Genomic DNA, 18,161 nt, shown 5'->3' with positions numbered 1-18,161 from the left:
TTTGTTCCTCACTTTTGATTGCTTTTCAACCATGATAAAATGCAATTTTATTCAAAGCTCAGCACCGTCACTGACAGCCCACACAGGCTCTGAGATTTTTCTCCATTACCAAGTATTGTGTAACCAGGAGCCTCTGTCTGTCTCCCCAGAAGCATATTTTGCATAGTTGATGAAATTCATAAATTTTAGTTAAGCTACCTTCTAAATTTCAATGGACTTTTTTTTCCTCTGTGGTCTTTGATTCATTTTGAAAAGTATGGAGGAAACAACAGAGCCTCCACTTTCAGTGAAACTGACAGTGACCATGGTGGAATTTGTACCAAGAATGAGGACAGCACCAACACCATACATCCCTTTTTTCAAATGCAACACTGGTTCATGCAGATCTTTAGAGTAAGACGATTTTCCAGTGAAGAATTAAATGTGCCCCACTCTGGCAGTAGTGTAAGAGAAAGAACATGCTTGAAAAATGTATTGGTTAAAAACTGATGATGAAACCAGTTACCAGATGAATGTCAAATTGCTCAGAAAATCTCAAAGAAGACCTTAAATCACTTTTTTCTCTTTTCTTTCTTAAGTGGCAGAAGGCAACTGTCAAGCAGAATTGAAGAAGGAAAAACAGCCCCAAGCTTTGAACATGAGAGTACCACAGGCAGATCCACCTTAGGGAGAAGAGCTTACTGAAGATGAGCTTCTGGACTTGACTTCCCTTACACTGCTTGGGTCCCCACACCCAGGCGGTCTTCGTGAACCCTAGTTTAAAGAGCACTCTGCATGGAAGGACATGTATTCACAAGCCGCCTGTTGGGCATTCAGCTCTTTGGCTCTCATTCAGAGTGACAGAAGTGTGCCTCCATGTGGTTTGTGTTTTTCCTATCTATGGTCAGATGTACTGTTGGGACACAGCCACCATGTAAACAGAGCCAAAGTCTATGTCCTGGACAATTAAGTTCCCCTTGTGATATGGGGCGTACACAAAACCCAGTCAGCAACTGTAAGAATATCCAACCAGGAACAGAGGCATCAACACGAATCCATAATGAGCTCTAGAAAATTAATTAAAAAGCCCTTACCCTCAATGAAAGAGAATCTGAAGTATAATTAATATGCATAACTCACCATGTGACTAACATATCTGAACATATCCTAGAGGCTAGGGAGGCATTCTGTGAGGTACAGATGACTCCATTCTGCCTTCAGGGGCCTCTTACATAAAACACAAAATGTGCTGCTAACCCCGACTGAACTTTGCCTAGTTAAATATTAGTCACCTAACAGAATCAACTCATTTTTTTACTTCCTACATATAACGTACAAGACAATTCCACACACAATATTTAATAAGTGACATCACATATATTTTCTTCAGAAAAAAATCTGATAGAAAAAGACAACAGATCCAAGCTCAAAGGTGAGATTTTGGGAGAGGTAGGGCAGGGTGTCTGTCTCTAACTTGCTTGTTGAAGACAAGTCAATTTACCTGCTTCCCATTTTCTTCATAGGCAATGTGGAAGAATAGCATAAAGTACATTTCTTGGTCCCTTTGCTAATCTACTGTCTTATGATTTTACTTGAAAAGACCCTAGAAGTCACCCAATTTCACAAACTAATAGTTTTTTGCCTAATCCCCCTTTCCCTGTGTCCCCCACTAATTTTTTTTGGGGGGGCCATAATTCTTGGTAGCATTATCATCTGCTCCCAAATCCAAGATGTGGCTCCTATAAATGAATGAGTGTTTTAATATGTTTATTCATTTTGTCATGAACTGGTTTTTATTTCTATAGGTTAGATTCCAAGGAGTGATATCTGTGTTGAAACATGCATTTTCCCTATAATTTTACTATAAAAATTTTCAAACATATAGATAAGTTGTAAATATTGTGCATTGAAACACTGATATACCCATCGCCTGTATTTACGATCAAGCTTTAGTTCTGTAAATATCAAATGAATTAGTTTGACTATCAAGGCCAAACACCAGTTCATCATCAAAAACAGATGAGTTACAACTCAAATATCCATAGGACTAGGCAGATAGCATGAGTCAAGAAGGCCAGGCAGAGACTCCGGGAGCCGGAGAAAGCTCCACAACAGGGGTAGAAAGTACTCAGCTGTCGCCGGATCCCAACAAGCTGGGATCTAACTTCAACTCCTGCTATTCTCACTACTTTCCAGATGCAGTTAGAAGCACAAATTGTTCAAGGTTAGTAAATATTCAAGTGTGGCAACAAAAAGTTAAAAAACAACACCACCACCACCACTGTGGGCCAGGTGAACACATCTATCCCACAGGACACCAGTTTTGAAACTGAATGGAAAGATGGGATCAGAAAACTATTGGGAATAACAGTTTAGAATCACTAAAGAGATACAGCAGCACTTGCAGTTAATGATTTAAACTTCTGCACAGCTGATGTGTCACAGATGGCGTTTCTGACTTTGTGATGATGTTCCAGCGATTTCCCAATAGTTGGTATTCCACTGATGATAACTCTCAATGAAGCCACCCTACATAAGGCACTAGGCTAAAAGCTTTACTTTCGTGTAATCTTAGTGAATCTTCACAGCAACCCAATGAGAAGGAGCTGTTATTCCCTTGTTAGAAATGAAAGGCTGAGTAACCTGCCAAAGGTCACATAGCAGGGCTAGAATCTGAAGACATGTCTGTCCCCAAGCCAATCTGTGGTTTTTACTTCCCTACCTCAACACAATACTGATAGCATATGTACACGTTATTTGCGTGTGCACACACACTTTAATTAACATGTCATTGGTATTAAGTTTTACAACTCCAATAAATGCCTTGTTATTGTTAAAAAAATATATAAATCAGTAAAGTGAAACAATGCTATCCATATCATTTCTTAGTCTTTTACATTGTTATATCAGCTCAGGACCTGTTAGTTTATTTAGAAACAATATTTTCCCAGGGAAAGATATCTGAAGTTCACAGCTAAGAACATTTCCAATCATAGTCTACACAAACTGATGGTCAGCAGTGTAAACTCTCCTTTAACACATCACTGACTCTTTATGATCTGTCTGCTCCGAGGGCCTACATGACACTCCTTGCTTAATTCATCTTTATTGCATTACTCTATTGTACAATGACCACAACAAATATTTTATCAGGACATGTTAATATAAAGGGAAAGTATTTTTATAACTACTAGAGAGTAATTAGAATGCATTTTCTTTGAGAGAGAGAGAGAGAGAGAGAGAGAGAGAATTTTTTTGTTGTTGTTTTTGGTAGATGGACACAACACAATGCCTTTATTTTTTATGTGGTGCTGAGAATTGAACCTGGGTCCTGCCCATGCTAAGCGAGCGCTCTTCCACTGAGTCACAATCCCAGCCCTATTTTCTTACTATATAGTATACTATCAGCACTAGCACAATAGAGTATAAAGTATTTTATAACCACTAGACAATAATTCATGTTTCTAATGTAGATAAGCACAGTGTAACAGTACTAACACTTTTAGTAGTATAAATCTCCTCTTGAAGCCATTAATTCAGTCATCTACTCAGTCAATACTTATTAAGTCTACTACCTGCCAGACATTAATCTAGGCTGGAGAATCCAGTGAAGAACAACATGAAGAACTTAGCTTTCAGCTGAGGTGAAACAGATGAAAGAGGAATTAAACAGATAATAACAATCCTGTCATTTTCTGGTAGACCAACAATTATTAGAATAATATAAAATAAATTAAAATAATATAACTCAAAAGAGCAGCCTTAGACTGACTGGTCACAGAAAACCTATCAACAAGGAGACCTAGGCCATGAATAAGAGCAGCAGCCATGCACAGGTGAGTGACAGACCAAGCAGTCCCTGGGCATGGCTGTGCTGGGCAGGCCTGCATAATAGGCTGGTTGTGGGGACCCAGTGAACCTAGTGTGCTGTGCCTAAGGGCAAATGGGTAAGTGGGTCAACATGGGTCTAGAGCATAGTAGGGGTTTATTTTGTGCATGTTGGGTAACCACCAGAGGATTTTAAGTAGATATTAAAAATGAGTGTCCTAAAACATGATGTGGATGTGATTTAAAAGCAGAAACCCTTAGAAGTTTATGGAATTAAAGTCTTAGCAAACACCTTATTCCATATAGGGATGAAAGGTTAACTGCCAGGGTATTCTTCAGCATATGTCACTATTCTCTGACCTGTGTGAACATCCTGAGTCCCAAGTTCATTGTGCTTACAGTCATTGACTGATTTTGTTTTAAAGTTTTATATCTTGATCATTTGAAAGTGTCACTTATTTATCAAAAAGTTATCTCGAGCTGGGCACAGAAGCAAACACCTATAAATCCCAGCAAATTGGGAGGCTGAGACAGGAGAATTCCACGTTCAAGGCCAGCTTGGCAACTTTGCAAGGACTTGTCAATAAATAAATTAAAAAGGGCTGTGGAGTGGCTCAGTGGTAAAGCACTTCTGGGTTCAATGCCCAGTAAATAAAAAAACAAAAACAAAAACAAAAAAAAAATACCTCAATTTGGATAGATAATTCATGTTGTTGAGAGAGATAACTAAAACCTATAATTTCAAAGGTGATTCTGGATTGTACATACTATAATCTGTTGTTAGACCCCTCTCATTGATAAGTCTTTTTATGATTGAAAACAGCAGGCATATACCCTAAGAAAGAATGCTTTATTATTTGAGAATATAAGAACAAATTTCAAATGACCTTGTAAATCATTGCAGTATTTCTTAAATACCTGAGAAAAAATGATTAATTATAATTAATCATTATGAACATGATGATGAAGGTACTGTGCCCAGTTTAAAAAAAAAAAAAAAGTTGGGTGACAAGCGGAGTCCTTTTTAATAAATCACTTGTTTAAAAAAAAAAAAAATCCCTAGAGGACTTTGACATTTAGAAAGAACACTAGGCCTGGCATTTGTTCCCTGTCATTTCCATGCATTAGACAAAGCAATGAGGACAAACCAAATGGAAATAGATTTTATCCATGACAATCAATACAGCCAAATTAAATAATCTAGTTCAGCAAGATACTAGGCTTTCAGATTTCATAAACAAGAAAATTATAAAAAGAAGTTTTGGGGATCTACACAGAATTGCCAATATTTCATTTTGCTAGGAAAAAAAAATAAAAATTTTTAAAAGAACAAAACTACTATTATCATCATTCCATCAAAGTAGCATGGACAAGCTCAGAATAAAAAATTTTCTCCAGAAATGGCCAGTATCACTAATATTTGCAACTAGCAGCAAAATATGTTCTAGACTCGCAAGTGCTGGAGGACAGTCTTGAAAAGGATTCAACTTTTTTCTTTTTAAAGGGAACCCTATTGTCTCATATTTGCGAAACACAAAGTGAAATGAGATTCACAAACCATTCTAGTCACTCGAAATTACTTGGGTCTCACATGTACCTATATATGGTGTTTAGTCTATTTGTGTTAAAAAATCTTCAAGCCAATGGACATATATCATTTACATAATTCAAATTACCAAAAGGTATATAATGAAAACAACTCTAAACTCTACTGTCAGTGGTAACCTCCTTTTGGGGGCTTTCTATTTTCAATATGCACTATGAACTCATAGCTGTGGAATTCTGGAAAAACAAAATAAGACTATAAAGCTCTCTCGTGAGAGTGTGTGAGCGGGCGGGCATGCCCAAACACACGCACACACACACACTCTTTCTTCTCCCTCCAAATCTAGTAAAATGGTCTCACAATTTGCAGACTCGTCCATCTTCAGTGTCCATGTTATTAGGACCACATAGGTCCTACTCTTGCCTGGGCTGTGTGTTACACTAAGCTACATTCCCTTTTAGCTAAACTTCTCGAGTTTCATTTTGCTGCCGTGTTTTACCTTGTTTACTATCAACTCACCTCTTGTTCTCCTCCACACTCTGCACATCTCCTCTCTGCAGCCCTGCAAGCACATGCTCCATCAGGAATGCTCCTGCTCCCACTCCTTGTGATTGCCTGGTTTCCAGCTCCTGCACAGTTGTGGCCCAAGGGCTTCCCTTTGCCATTATCCTGGGCCTCCCTATCCATCTGCACTATTAAATGCCCTGGGTGCCATGTCTTCTACTTCCTCAAGTAAATGAGGAAAACAACATGGGGGAGGAGAGGGAAAAGACTCTTCCTTGGTGAAGTGTTTTTTTCACAATCCTGTTTTCAACATGAGGTCAACTGCAGGCCTTAAGTCTGATCTCCTAAGTCCAAAGCCTCTGGTTAAACTCATCCTGGAGGAGAAAATGTTGGAGGAAGGGTCACTTGGTGACATATAGTAGGAGAAGGCATCTAGGAGACCCAGTGACTAAGTTTAGTCTTGAAGGGCATCCTCCTGTTCTGACCCACTGCCCTGAGAGGTACCTAGCGCTCCCCATCCTGGGCCTCCCCTGGGTTCTGTGGGGGCAAATCAGTCCCCTGCTTCCAGGTCTACAGGCACCTGGATTTCAGCTTGCTCTGGGGGGCCAAAATAGTTAACTAGGCTATCTACTTTCCATCTTTCAACAATTCCTGACATCTTGAGGGCACCCTCTCATTCGCCCATGTCCTTGAAGACCCATGAATTCCCGCTGTCATTTTGTTGAGTTTTGTGGGTATAGAGATAGAAGAGTATTGTTCCCATAAGCTCTAACTTTAAAAGTTCTTGCTGCATGTAAGTTCCACTTAATCATAGCCTCAGAGATCACAGCAGGAGGCTGATGAGGCATACAAAATGTCCCTTGTGACACTGCCCAATCATAATGAAAGTATTCTCAAAGGCATTTCTATTTTACCTGTTTTTAAGAAAGTGTGACATATATACACAATGGAATATTACTCAGCAATAAAAGAGAATAAAATCATGGCATTTGCAGGTAAATGGATGGAGTTAGAGAAGATAATGCTAAGTGACATTAGCCAATGCCCAAAAAACAAAGGCCAATGTTTTCTCTGATAATAAGAAGGCTGATTCATAGTGGGATAGGGAGAGGGAGCATGAGAGGAATAGACCAACTCCAGATAGGGCAGAGAGATTGAAGGGAAAGGAACAGGCATGAGGTTAGAAATGATGGTGGAATGGGATGATCCTTATTATTCCAAAGTACATGTATGAAGACACAAATTGGTATGAATATACTTTGTATACAACCAGAGATATGAAAAATTGTGCTCTATATGTGTAATAAGAATTGTAATGCATTCCACTATCATATATAAATAAAAAAAATTAAAAAACTTAAGAAAGCGCACTGGGGAAGGAAAGTGTCATACTGGTATTTCACCTGTTCCTCTTGGGGCCAGTAAGGAGCAGTTTTTCTGAAAGCCCTTTCCTTGCTTGCCACAGCTTGTTAGGTAGGGTCTCAACCCTTCAAGAGCACTTATCTGGGAGATCAGTAGGATTGTTACCCAGCCCCAATTTTGTACTGCCTGGGGGACCAAGCTGAACTTCTAACTCACCCTAATCTTGCTTATATTTGAGGATAGGCTGTCTGAGGCCATAGTTCCTTTTCAGGTGGTCTAGCTAAAATCTGCTGGATCTGAGAGGGCCACCAGAGTCTAGTCTGACAATCTCTACCTTCATCATCACATCTGCACATTAAACGACACATTCTCCCTGCACCATGACAAGGATCTAAGAGGCCCCAAAAAGGAACAACAGAAGTGATACCTGAAAACTGGGAAAAGCTCCATTCTAAGAAAAAACAAAACATGAATATTCCTCATCCTCGCTTTATTAGCCTGTTTCTCTCTACACCCCCTTTTTTACCTCCCTCCCTTCTTAATCTTGGGGAAACAGGATTACTTTTCTTTCCCAACCTAGGCAGAGTTATCTGTCCTTGAGCACACACCCAACACAGGAAGGAAGCAATTCAGACTTTGGGAATGGCACTAGAAGATCTCAGAAATATTATCTCCCAAATTAACAAGTGAATTACAACTCCCACAAAGAACATGTAGCCTTTGAATCACCTCTTTAAAAGCCCACTGTTCCCCCCATAGACAGAATCATAGCCTCTGGGACAGGAGTCCCCTGAGCCTTTCCTTGCTAGCAAGCAATAATCCTTTTTTTTCCTTTTCTTCAAACACGTCCTGGTTATTGGGTTGGTATTGAGGACAAGGATGGAGCTTTCGATAACAATCAGGGGAACAGGGCAAGAACAGAGAATGGCGTTGGGAGTTATTTTAGAGACTCAAACCAAACTAACAAGACTTGCACTTTACTCAAGTGAAAATGGTAAACAGTGAAATGGTGGAGGTGTGCGTCTAATTACATTCACAGGTCAACAAGTATCACTCCATCAGGAGCATAGATTGTTCAACATTTACTCCTAAACAATCATTTGTACATCCCCTCCTCCCCCCCGCCCTGCCAAAAGGTGCTAACTTACCAAATTATACTGTTATATTGTGTGAATGTATTAATATGTTACAACAAACCCACTGTTGCATATATTTATAATGCACCAATAATTTTTTTTAAAAGGTGCTAGTATTTGTACAACCTGAGAAAATCACAGAAAAGGCAAGAACATAGGGGAAAAAAAAGAAATTGGAGGGAAGCACATTCAAGAACCCCGGCAACACAATTAAGTCATTCTGCCAGCTTTGTAACTCAAAAAAAAAAAAAAAAGAAAAGAAAGAAAAAAAATCTGACTCAATTTGTAAGGGGGATACACAGCTGTTGGCAACGATAGAGCTTGCAGCACTAGTTTCCCAAAGGAGCCAAGTTTCTTCTGAAAATCTTCTCTGGGTAAGAATCCCATAAGACATCAGGATGTGCTCATTTGGCAGAAGCACACCTATAGGAAGAGCATAACCTCCTGGAACACAAGAAGTGGGGATTAAGAGTAGGATCAATAAAAGAAAAACAGCTCTGGTGATGAAACTGTCTTCATCCCTACTAGATTTACTCCGTAAAAGACACCTCTTCTCTGACTCCCTCAACCTGCCAGCGTTATAACTAGTGCCAGAGGTTTCCTGATAGGTGGACCTAACAGTTCAAGTGTTCTTTCTCTCTCTGAAAAGAGTTAACAGGTGAATTTACAAGGTTAAAGGATGTTGTGCTGCAATTTAAGAATTAAGAAAATACATAAATACACTTTCAAAAAAATTTAAGTCACTGTTTTCTCCAATTCTCTCGAATTTCCACAATTCTCTCAAATTACATAAGACATACATTTTTAAATCAACAATTATGAACGATCCAGAATTTGACCAGAATCTGCTTTCCAGGCTCTAGCCTTAGCCTGAAGAATGAAAGGGACCTAGGAGAGAAAGCCAGCACTCTGCAAACCTCCCACTAAAACTTCAGGGTTGCAAAGGGCCTTGTAAAGATTTCTTGGGGTTCTTTTGTGGCTGGATTTGACTCTCAGAGGGAGAAGTGATTAGCATTTACCTAACCATGCTGGAGAAACAGCAAGCAAAGCCTTTGCAGAATGGAGAGAATAGAGTTGATAGTGCTTTTCAACTTGCTTCTGTTTTACGAAGCGATGAATTAGACATTCCCAAAGCAGTGTTTTGGAGCAAAGCATTTCCATTTTTCTTTCACATGGCTATAGTTAACATCTCTTACTAGTACAGGAAGAGGTTTATTCAAAACTCATCTCCCTTGACTTAATCTTTAGTTTGTTTTAGAGCAGAAATTACCCTACTCATCTCTTCAAGATTTCTAAAATTCACACTGCTCACAGAAATATATGATTTTTCCCACCTCCAAATTTATGGATGTGTATCAAGGAGGAAAAGTGACTTGTCTAGGTGCACTATACTAATTAGTAAGCAAAATCCAGGCGAGACCTGAATGGCATCCTGGCCTAGAAAGCCCATGCTTTCACTCAGCACAACCCAAGTATGAGGAGTTTAATGGATCTCTAGCCTCATCTCTTCCTCCAAAAATGCCTCAAGGATTCAAACATGCATGCTATTTTCACCCTCAACCACATAAAGAAAAAAAAAAAAAATCAGGATGAGACTTGCTCCCAGCCCCATCCAAACACATGGTGCCAAAGCAAAAGATGGGAAAGGGGAAAAGATTATCAACACTAACTTTTAGAGATTTATGTTTCAAGCCTTACTCGAATTACAAACTATGCAATACCAAAATTATTGATTTACCAGCTGTAACAGGATTCAGAGGAAAACTATCAAAACATCTGGCAGAACTGAGGCTTGAATCACCATGTTCTTGGGAGAACGTATGCTCTGAGTTTGATACCCAGCACGCCCCCCGCTACTAAACACAAATGTAAAAATAATTTAAAATCAACATGGTATACTGCATAACTCCGAATTCTGGAGTACTTCACTTTTAAAAATTTGATTCCAAAATGTTACTTCTGTCCAAGGCAGAGCAACCACCTAGGCTTGACAGCAGGCAGGTCTGTACTGCCCCTTGTGGCCACCAGACACAATGGCTGAAGTCAAAGTCCGACTTAATGAATTTTAACAGTGAATGCTAGTTTTTACAACTACAAAATACAAATATATATATATATATATATATATATATCTTCCAAAACATTTGTGTTGGTCTTTCCCATTTTATCTGCTTCAGAATTTGAGGTAAGGACTATTATCTAGACAAGGATAAAATCACACTCTCCAGAGGAAATAACAGGACTTAAATCACTTTAAAGGATAAAGAGTTCACACAAACAATCATTTTTTAAAGAAAACATATAGAAGTTGTATTTTAGGATGTTAAGGGACATGCTTCTGACTGTCAATATGAGCCACAAGTGATTAAAAGATCCAATTTTCTTTATTTAAAATAATTAGATCAAATAGTTTTAAAAGTACTTCACAAAATTAAAGACAACTTGTATCCAATTCTTTAATAAGTTCTTTAACACTTGCCTCAAATGAAGAACAAAAAATGAATAAACAAGATGAAAAGTGAGAATTATGGATGAATCGATATTTAAATAAACCATTTTGTGTTTAATGGCAAGTAAAACAAAGCTACAGACATGAAAGTTTGAAAGGAATAAGAAGCATGCAATAATTCCAACTCTCTGAAAAGGAGAAATGATCATTACACCCATTCTGTTCTAGAAAGAGCGAGGCAGAGTTCTTCAGAAAACACTAAACCCCAAGTGTATCGTGAATTAGTGATATTGTACCACTGTTTTTAATGGGGGTTGGGGTGACAGGAGAAAAAAAATGTCTTCTAATTAACAGATTAGACAGCCTACATTTTTTATGGAATCAGGAAAAAAGCACTATTTACATGATTAGCAGGAAGAAACTCTGATTTGTTTTTAAGCACTAGGCAAGTACTCCTAGGCATAAGGTGAATGAGAACTTTATTAACACTTGGAGTAAAATGTATACAGTGTGGGTAAGAATACATGTTGCCTTGTATTTAGACATGTCTGTAGTACAACTGGGTTCCCTAACTCAGCATACAGCCTATGTGTTATCCAGTTTACTTCATTTGGGGGACAAAAATGGCTAATAAATGATGAAGTTCAATCAACCTAATTTCCTGTTCTAACAATTCTGTATTAGTTACTTCTGGTGTTCCATTTTAAAAGACTACCTAATTCTTAAAAAAAAAAAAAATCTGTCAGATATTGGGAGCTTGTGTATGCATCCCAGGACTCAGGACTTAAGACACCATACATGCCTCTAAAACAATAATAATAAAACTGATATAATCTCCAGAGTATCATGTAACAGCCTCCTGACCATAATTCTACTAGGTGCCTCTTATACTGTTGACTCCTTGCAAGGTCTGCAATATTTAAAAAAAAAAAAAAAAGTGCTTGACCTTCTCTTGGATAGACACCTATCAGACACAGAAATACCTATGCTGTGTGACAAACAGAGAAGGCAGTGGAGAACCTGCTCCATTGCTACCAGGGTTGGCTTCCGCATGCCATAACACAACCCTAATTCTGGACAAACCCACTAATAACCAAGCACTTGTATTATCAGAATGCGTGACAGGACTAGAACAGCATTCATGATCCTGACCTCTGATTTCCCACAGCCTCTGATTGCAATGCTATGAGTACAAGGTGCATTAAGATGTATACAACAAAATCCAGAGGTGTCAGCTAGTGCTCCTTGGAGAAGCAAATTTGAGAGCCATGCTAAAATCACATATATGCCTACACACATTTGATTACTTAACACCATCTTAAACCCTGGGGTCTATCTCAGCAGGAGACCACAGTCAGCATGCCAAAGGATATCTCATGATAGTTTGGTAGGAACCAATATATTCCATTGAGGTCACATTAAAAGACTGTGGAGGCACATGTTTATTCCTAAACCTATTGCTTAAAAAAACAAAAAACAAAAACCTGAGGAAGTAGCATCCACATCTGAAGAGTTGATGGAGCCAAACAATTTGCTAATGATTGATGGGGTGAGACTTCACTGTGTCATAATCTAAGGGGGTGGATGGAAAGCTAACATATTTCTTAGAGTCACACTAAGATATTCTCCACCCTCCTCTGCCTGCCATATTTTGAGGGGAACCTGTTATTACCAAAGACTTTTAATAATGTTATATCATAGAAGGAAGGGGACTGGGAGGGAGGAGACAAGGGCCGTGGCAGAAGGTGGGAGGGCAAAAGCCTGATGTCACTTGGTGGGTCTGGAGAGAGCTCATGAGAGGGCTGAAGTGACACTGAGATCCACTCCTGGAGCTGGCTCTGCACATTATCAAGCCTCGGAATCTCAGAATCAGCCCATCTCCAGCCCTAGAGTTCTGTGATATGATTCCATTATTCCATTTTTAAACCTGTGGAGTGGGAGTGTTTCTGAGTACCCTGCTCACACAGATGGTGGTGGGAAGAATCTCAAGAATATGTTGCATGTAGTAAATGCCCACTTCACTACGTAATCGCTCCCCTCACATTCCACATGAACAAAGATTTTATTATCTCAAAGACGGCCGCAAACACACAAGTGGCTTAATGGATGCATGGCACCCCGGTACACGCATGTGAGGAACATGGAAAGCATTTCTCCTAATTGCACACACCTGGGGATAAACATGACCAGAATGGAGTAGAACAGGACCAGATCACTAGTGTACATGAGCTCCACATATTGAGGGAGGGAGAGAGACTGGGGGAAGGCAGGCAAAAGGAGCTCACCGAAAGATAAAATCACATATAACATCCCTACATTCCCGATGATCTAAAAATATGCTGCACTGAAAAACCATTTGTCAAGGCAACCTTCCTGAGACTACAAATAAGACCAAGGTGCTAACCACGTTTCCCACGGTCATCTCAATCTGAGCATCGCTTCTCCCCTGCCCTTCTACAAACTGGCTCTGTACAAATCCGACCTACACCACAGCAATCTTTGGAGTTCAGGTACCAGCCCTTTTGCCGGATCCCACCTGATTATCTTAGAGCCATTTTATACTCCCTGCTACTTTCTCAGTCTGTCACTGCACATCACACACCAGAGACTGCTGTTACCCCACCATACCACTGTCAATAATGTTTAACACAGTATTTCTTTACCTTGGTCTCCTTAGCAGAAAACTCTGAGGAGTTGGAAATTTTCATAGACTTTGACCGGTGGGACTGCCGCCGGATAGAATCCTCCCGGGAATATTTCACAGAACCAGAGGTCCTCACCCGTACCTTGCTGGTACTCTGAACACTATTCACGCCAATCATTTCGAAGGTCCACTAGACAAGGGGTTTGGAGAAAGAAAAAGGCACTTTCCACCCGATACAAGGCTCTAACGCTGGAGGGACTCTGCCGGTTGTGCCTGAGCAGCTCCTGAGCGCTGTGATCCGCCTTAGCTTAAGAGGCACCAGGCTGCCTCCCCAGCTTCTTCAACTACCCTGTTTGCAGCGAGTCTGATTGTTCCAGGCACGGCTCACGTCACTGGCTGCAAAGAGGAAAAAAAAAATGCAATCCCACCCCTGCTACTCTTCTCTCTATTCCACACACACACACACACACACACACACACACACACACACATCTTCACGCGCTGGAACAAATGGCAACCGGCCAGGCAAGCAATTCATTAACATTTCAAATAGCAACACCATTTCTCTTGTGATATTGTGCAGTAAGCTCATTAATGTCAACAACAAAATAGAGATACCACAAATAAAAGTCTCAAGTAATCTGTAAGGCACCATGTGGGGCAGGAAGGAGCTAAATTTCCAAAAGGGTGAAAAAATGCCGAGGGTATCAAAAGGTTCAATCAATTACAGGCTAGTGAAAGGATGGCAGCTACAAAAGCTTCTCCATGATCAATAATTTTCCCTTCTTTTCTGTTTCAGGCCACACTCTGTTTAACAGCCATTCACATGGTACTGCTATTCCAAAGAATTAAATGTCTCTGATGACCGCAGACTACTAGAGCCACATATTTAAAGTGGAATTGCCAGCTGGTAGGCATATGAATAAGAAAGATGTTAGCTACTTCTTGGTCATACAGAAAAGTTGGGGGATTAGCACATAGCAACTTTAAATATGGCTCAGAGTTAGATCAATAAAGTCAACTCAGATCAATGAGGGGCAATCAGCTTTTTCAAGCACCCTAAACACTGTCCGTGTACATAAGATCATGCAACCTTCCAGAAACATTACAAGTTGAACACTGTTGAAAACAAGGTAATTTTAGTTCTTGACACATGAAGTTAGCTTTCAGCACAATAATCCCGACTGCATTGCCTGACTTATCTGGCATCGTAGGGGCAGAGGGCCACCCATGAAAGAACAACTTCCAGGTAAAGGAAGTTTCCGTGTTAATAACAAAAACAGTTTGTAAATACCACTCTGGGAAGACTGCAGCCTGAACCCAATGCATCTTCACATTGAAATTTTTCCTTGACACGACTACAAATTCTGTATAGTATAGAGCCAAATAATGACATTCTTTTGCCTTACTTAGTGCACTGACAGTGAGCCCAGGTAAAGTTGGTGCTTGTGCTCCGAGTTCTGTTTCAGCCCCATGAGAGGGGCTTTCCCTCACCCCCGTTTAGATCTCTTTCCTTTCCAGGCGCTGAAGTACTTGGGCTTCAGCTATGATGAAAGACAAAGACACTGATTAATTTTGGTGTAATAATGGAACAGTAGGATTTAAAAGATCTTGGGGCTCTGCTTCCCCAGAAGGTGACATAAAGTTCAGTCTATGTCATCATTTTGTCTACTTTGAGGTACACTTTCTTCTCTTCCCTGGTAATGGAGCCACGGAATAACTGTCATTTGGAATTAAAATTCAGTAGTGTCTCTGTACTTTACAGAGCATGATCCAAAGACATAAAAAGTGGGGTATTATAAGAACGTAATAAAGCTCACCATTTATAATCATCTTAACTGAAGCATATGGCAATTCTATGGGCAAACCTCTATTTAACCAAAATAAGCCTAAGGTAGGTAGAACCATAAAGGAACTGGCAGAGAGCTAAGGTTAAAAATTCAAAAAGTACTGTGTCCAAGATATGAGAGCCTCAGAACGGCTCTGAACAGAGAACACTGGTTTAGAAGAAACACCCTTGGCTACCTGCCAGCCACATCAGGAGGAGTAAGAATATGTTTCCTGATGAACTGAATTTTCTTTTCCCCATCAAAATGTTTTTTTTTTTTAAAAAAAGAATGAAAACCACATGCTACCATATAGAGAAATGGAATCTATCCAACTTCATTTCTGGGGAATTATAGCAAAAATGTACCATCCTTTACTGAGTGACTGTCCAACTGGAATTACCCTTGGACTAATAACCACTTTTACCTGTTCAGCATCTAAAACTTTTTATTATTCATTGGTACAAAGGATTGAACCCAGGGATACTTTACCATTGAGCTGCATGCCCAGCACTTTTTATTAATTATTTTGAGACAGGGTCTCACTAATTTCCCTAAGGGTCTCAATTTACGTTGCTGAGGTTGGCCTCGAACTTGATATCTGCCTTCCTCAGCCTCCCAAGTCTCTGGGATCACAGGGGTACAAAACTGTGCCTGGATTCAGCACCTAAAACTTTATAGAATAGAGTATCTTACTGGGGTCTCAACTTGCACTTCTGTGAGGTGGCTTTGATGGTACTGCAATCCTTGCACAGGTTAGGAGAGTAGAGTACACCTGGGACGCTGTGACAGAGCCTGGACTCAAACTCTCACACTGCGCTGTCTCCTGCATATGCTCTTTATGGTGTCCCTTCCTTTTAAAATCTGTAATGAACCTTTTTGCAGTTCAGGAAGGAAAAAGTATCCTTCTGTCCTTGCCACTATTCTCTATGCCAGAATATAAATTCATAACTAGACACAGTGAAGGGAACTGCAGATGGTTCACATCCCTGAACATGTCCTTCTTTGCTGGCACAGCTAGAAGGACCTCTAGTGTTCAGGGCCTTGGTGCTCCAGCCTCATCCTGCAGACCTACGTTTGATCCCCACCACTTGCCAATATTACAGTCTCTTCAGGCAGGACCACCTCTTTATTCCAGGCTGATGTTCCAGACTGTGGCTTCCTCTCAACCTATGCATGGGAAGTGAGCTTGCCTCCTTTCTGAAGCTTTTCTGAATCACCCACCCACCTTCTTGCCTAGAGCTCTGTTGTCCCCACCCTGATCCCTCATGTAGCTGGCTTCTCATCACTCAGCGGTCAGCTCTAAGGTGACCTTTTCAAAGGGACTTCATCTGGCCACTCTGTCTAAAACTACCTCCCTCTCTCCACCCCAGTCATTCTTCTTCACAACCTCCCCTGTCTTCAGGACACTCCTCACTGTCTGAAATCACCTGCATCTCAGCCCACATTCAGGCCCTGGTAGAGAACAGGACTCAGAGACCACTTATGGAACAGGCACACTACTTCACTATAAAACAGGTACCCCCCACTTTCTCTACCAGATTTCACAAAGAATTTGGTTTTTGTTTTTTTTCTTCTGCTAAGGAACAAGCATGCAGTGAAATTTATGTCTCCTTCCCATACTGATTGCTCAGCTCCTTGCCCAGAAATAAGAACTGCTGCCCACCGTAGATACATCTTTTCACAGTGAACTCTCCCTTACATGCTGTTTGTCCCTTTTCCTCAGGTCAACAATAAGTAGAAGCATGATGTATATTCTTGCTGGTTTTGGCTCTTCCCCTTATCATCAACATCATTCTACATCATCACATATAAAGCTCCCCCTACCCCATTGTTAACAGCTGCATATGGACGTATTATATTTGTCAGTCATATTACTGGACATTTAGCTTAGTCCTTTGCTATAAGTAAAGATGCAGTGACTATGCCTGCAACATATCACATCTTAAACAACCTTAAACAACCTGGCTTTCCAACTATTTCCTGAACAAGGCTTTTCCTCCTTCAATATTTACTGTCTCCTATGGTCTTGGTGCTAGATACACAATTTGATGCAACAGGAAAGAATCACTCTCATCAAGACACACCAGCTGCTCCGTCCCGCCCCAGCCCTGCTCTAAGGCCTGGGCTGTTTCTAGACATTAGCCAGCCTATGCAGACAGCCTGCTTCCTATAATATAAAGGCAGGCCTCCCAGAGAGCAACAACTGTTTAAAAGAACAAAATGACTTTCCCTACATGCTTCAGCAGAAAATGAAGGTGACTTCTATAATCAACCAAAACTGTAGGAAAAACTTAACAAGGCAAACTAATTGGAAGGCTGGGAGTTGGTACTTTACCTTTGAACACTTTCTCTAAATGGGGACACTATTTGATATATAAACCCTGAAAGGCTTCTTAAAAGGGTCACAGTTAATGGTCAACAGGAAAGCTTTCTTAACTTCTCTTCAGGAAGAGTCCCAGAGAGAGGAATTCAATTTAATACATCTTTACTCTGTGGCAACTAGGTATGAGGTGCTGGGAATAAACACACACTCTGGCCCCTGACCTTGAGCACTCACATTCAGCTGAGGGTGATGGGTAGAAAGATTAGGAAATTCTGTTGCCATAACATAATGGTGAACACCTTTCAGAGTACCAATAAACTGAACAGCTCACAGATTCCAAATGAGAACAATAGTGGTGTCTAGGAAGATGCCTCATGCTTTCCTTGGAAAACATCAAGGAACCATTAGAACTAACACACACACACACACACACACACACACACACACACACACACACACAGATTGAGTTGAACTCTGGACAGAAGACAAAGTATAAATAAGCACCCCTATCCAGCAACCTAGAAGGGTTAGAGGAGGTGGGAGGTGTTAAGAGGAGGTCAC

General features: G+C 40.3%; 1 protein-coding gene across 9 annotated transcripts in view; it reads right to left on the bottom strand.

Moving 5' to 3' along the window:
• Positions 1-18,161, bottom strand: part of Psd3 (pleckstrin and Sec7 domain containing 3) — a 550,748-nt gene that overhangs the window by 127,713 nt on the left and 404,874 nt on the right. Inside the window, exon 1 of one of the 9 annotated variants that reach the window (XM_005329282.5) lies at positions 13,468-13,836. The exons of the other annotated variants lie outside the window; for them this stretch is intronic. Within the exon in view, the coding sequence (XP_005329339.1) occupies positions 13,468-13,626 (159 nt within the window). The 5' untranslated portion in view covers positions 13,627-13,836. Of the gene's footprint in view, positions 1-13,467; positions 13,837-18,161 lie in introns of those variants that run through there. 9 annotated transcript variants of the gene reach the window in all.

The sequence above is a fragment of the Ictidomys tridecemlineatus genome, chromosome 14 (assembly GCF_052094955.1).
Source record: "Ictidomys tridecemlineatus isolate mIctTri1 chromosome 14, mIctTri1.hap1, whole genome shotgun sequence".
In the NCBI taxonomy this organism is placed as follows: domain Eukaryota; kingdom Metazoa; phylum Chordata; class Mammalia; order Rodentia; family Sciuridae; genus Ictidomys; species Ictidomys tridecemlineatus.
This window is presented reverse-complemented; position numbering and strand designations above follow the sequence as displayed.